The sequence below is a fragment of the Etheostoma spectabile genome, unplaced genomic scaffold (assembly GCF_008692095.1).
Source record: "Etheostoma spectabile isolate EspeVRDwgs_2016 unplaced genomic scaffold, UIUC_Espe_1.0 scaffold172, whole genome shotgun sequence".
Classification (NCBI taxonomy): domain Eukaryota; kingdom Metazoa; phylum Chordata; class Actinopteri; order Perciformes; family Percidae; genus Etheostoma; species Etheostoma spectabile.
In genome coordinates, this window is record NW_022605573.1 from 1,365,739 (window position 1) to 1,369,328 (window position 3,590).

The 3,590-nt window shown below is 42.9% G+C and overlaps 1 protein-coding gene across 1 annotated transcript in view; it reads right to left on the reverse strand.

The window, feature by feature from the left end:
• Window positions 1-15: 15 nt before the first annotated feature.
• Window positions 16-3,590, reverse strand: part of LOC116685746 (flotillin-2) — a 13,152-nt gene continuing 9,577 nt past the window's right edge. Inside the window, exons 8-11 of the mRNA XM_032510660.1 lie at window positions 3,116-3,330; window positions 1,906-2,089; window positions 1,053-1,202; window positions 16-54 (exon numbers count right to left, since the gene is read on the reverse strand). Of these exons, the coding sequence (XP_032366551.1) occupies window positions 16-54; window positions 1,053-1,202; window positions 1,906-2,089; window positions 3,116-3,330 (588 nt within the window). The remainder of the gene's footprint in view (window positions 55-1,052; window positions 1,203-1,905; window positions 2,090-3,115; window positions 3,331-3,590) is intronic.

Here is a 3,590-nt window from a genome sequence, read left to right on the forward strand (position 1 = left end):
GGGGGGGGGGGGGGTTCAGGCTTGAGCACCGGTCATCTTCTGCAGCAACGGCATCTGTCGACAGAGGACGGATTATTCAACCTGAACAGTGTCTTCATGACCTACTTTTTAATTTTTTTTTCTCCTTCAGTCACTATTCATTTTTTAGGGTTTTCCCCAAAAGCTCAACTGGCCGCTTCAACCACCTGCACATGATCCGAGGCAAAACTGTGAGGCAGGGCGCAGAGCAGATGTTCTGGAATTGGTTACTCCTTGAAAGGTCGGCGGCAACTAGGTCAAAGTTGAAGGTCAAAGTTGAAGCAATTTGGACTTTGAACCTTGAACCGAAAGCTCTTGCCGCCGCTTTCACCGTGGATCACGTGAAGGCTCGGACCGGGAAAAAACTCTCACATCTCAATTATATATTTTATTATTTATTCATCATTCTCATTTCCTATTTTTCAGAACTGTTCATACTGTTCATATTGTAATATAATAACATAATACTATTTTATCCCAGTACCCTTGCACTACGCACATTTAAATAATTGTATTGATCTCTTCATTGCACTCATGCCTCTATATTGTTTCTGTTTAGAGTGTGTATATATTGTGTATATATTAGTGTGTATATTTCTGTTTTGGTTGATATGTATGTCTAAGCACAGTGTGAGTAACAATGCTCCAAAGACAAATTCCACGTATGTGTCCTCATACCTGGCGAATAAAGCGGATTCTGATTCTGAAAAAGCAAAAAATCTGATGCAATCTAATGCACTGGATGTATCAAAAAAGGAGCTTCTATGCAGCATCGTTGTTTATATCGCACCATCATCAGCTGCCTCGGACATGGCAAGTGACTGTCATTAACATTGTCATTGATAAACTATAGACTCACCCCCCATATTCTCTAAGTGTCGACACTGTGTAGACCGTAGTCCCTTTTCATTTAGAAAGTTCCTCTGTCTCGGTGTTCTTGTAGTCAATTTAATAAAAATCAGTTGTTGTTTTTTCCTTATTCACCGCGTGTGGATTTGGAGAGTTGCTACTAGCATTGTTATTGTTGTGCTCACCTTTGACAAATCCACTCCCGTGAGAGCATTGACAGACACAGGAAGTTCAGCCAAAAGGCGGTTGACCTCGCTGGTCAGGCGGCTGCCCTCCCCGCTGAGCATGACGATCTCATTGGTCTTGGCTAACGGGGCAGCCACCTTGGAAGCAATCTGCAAAGATACAAGACAGAGTTTACTGTAAGGACATAAAAAAAATAACAACCACACACACATTGAGTTATCTTCTTTTTTTTTTCAAGATGAAGCAACTGCGATGATCCCAAATACAGACTGAGAGCTGTTATTATCCTTCAATTTCCCCATGGTTCCATGTTCCATTGCCTGGAAAAATAGATCTTGTGTTGACTTCTGGTTCGAGCTTTGAACACTGCAACTTTTAAAAGTTGGGTTACAGCTTTCTGAGGACATTAAACAAACAAGATATAACAAAAGATTTTAGAGGTGCTGCTGGGCAGATTTATGAGATTAATACACAGCCATGCTAGCAGTTTTCCCTGCGTTTCCAGCTTTTTGCTAAGCTAACTGTCTTGCGGCGGTAACTTCATATTTAAAAGACAAATATGAGAGTGGTATCGATCTTCTCACTACCGCTTGGCAAGCAAGTGAGTGAACATAAGGTGTTTTTACAATTCTAGTAGTTGGAGAATATTTAAATTCATGTACAGATAAGAGAAATGAGAGAAATGCTTAGTATATTAACACTTGGTGTGGGAACCATGCACGGACGTTACACCGCCTCATGCTTGTTGTAAAAAGTTTTCAGCTCGATCAAACCATCAAACCAGTGTTTTAGAGAAGCTGGAGGTGCATTGTGGGCCTTTTAATACACTTGGAGAAGCCTTCTATGTTTTACCTTAGGCAGGGCCTCGAGGACCAGCGCGGTCTTAGCTGCCTCTCCGTACTGCTGGTAGGCCTCCGCCTTCAGTCTCATCTTCTCAGCCTCCGCCTTGCCCACGGCTTCGATGGAGCAAGCCTCCGCCTCGCCCAGCTTCCTGATCTTTTCTGCCTGAGCCTGGGCTATCAGCACCGTCTTCGTCCTGATGCAAACACACAAGATGAATGAACTGATATCCGATTCATCCATTTAACACGTCTCATAACTTGTTAGGTAAGGTATAGTAGGGTGGGGTTTGTCGTTTGACTGGGGGGGGGTTTGAGGTTGAACCTCAGCCTGTCAGTCAGTCATCAGGGCATAGAAACCACTGTAGTCTGCTTGTTGTAGAGCAAGTGTCAAGTCAACAGCCCCGCGACCGCTTTCGCCTCTTTATTAATATATCGCAGCTAACGCGATCTAACCGCTCTCTGTCAATATGCGGAGTAACACAGCGGATATCGCAATACATCCATCCATCTTCGACCCCTTATCCGGATATCGCAATCTAATTTTTTTTTTTTTATATATATATTTTGACGACGTAGTCAAGGCGGCAGCCGTGTGTTCCTTAGGCGGCCACCTTAGCTGCAGGAAACCCTGCTGCATACTAACAGCTAATCGCTAAGATTAATCAATACGTTGTCAACTATTAAATAAATCGCCATCTACTTTGATAATTGATTTAAGCAGTTTGAGTCATTTTTTTTATGAAAAAAGTAAATGCTTTGATTCCAGACTGTCAAATGTTATATAGTTATATATGTTGTATAGTTTCTTCTTCACTCCTCTGTGACAGTAAACTGAATCTCTTTTGTGTTGTGGACAAATACAAGACATCTGAGGACTTCTTCTTGGGCTTTTGGGAAACACTGATCCACATCTTTCACCATTTTCTGACATTTTATAGACAAGTTGCAGCCCATAATAATGTTACTGGAGTGTTTTGCATTTTGACATTAAATCTATACTAGATGTTTCAGATCTCCACTCTAATTAACTCGCTAAGTCCTCGCTTTTTAAGTCAACTACCGGCTGCTGTAGCAACAGGAGTGTGGACTTGTGTTGTCAAAGTGTTAGTTCTCTGTGATCGTACAATTTCTTCCGATTGGTGATAATAATAATAAAAAAATAAAAAAAGCTGTTGAATCTGTCTGAATGCCCCTCTGACCGCTGGGTTCTTCTCACTCACTTCTGCCCCTCAGCCAGCTGCTGCATTTTGTAGGCCTCGGCCTCCGCGGGCCTCTTGACGGTGGCGATGAGCTCCTTGTCCGTCCGCTCTATCTCCTTCTCCTCGATGGTGATCTGCTTCTTCCTCTGCACCACTTCGATCTCGATCTCCTCCAGGCAGATCTTCTGCTGCTCCTTGGCGGCCTGCAGCTCGTATGCCAGCTGGGCCTCCGCTTTCTGAAAAACATCGCCACATGAGACGGTCAACAGCAGTTTTGTGCACTCCTGCATTGGCTTCATTGTTTTAGATCATCAGATGTTGCTGCTTAAGGCAATGTTCACGCTTGGTGTCTTTTTGTTTCCCAATCCTGTGGAGTACACCGAGCATTTCTTTAAACGCCACCGCCAACGTTTATCAGCAGCTCAAAAGCTTCTTTGTTGAAGTTGAAAACTTTTCTGAAAAAAAAACGCCCTATATCTAGCGCTTTTTTTTTTTT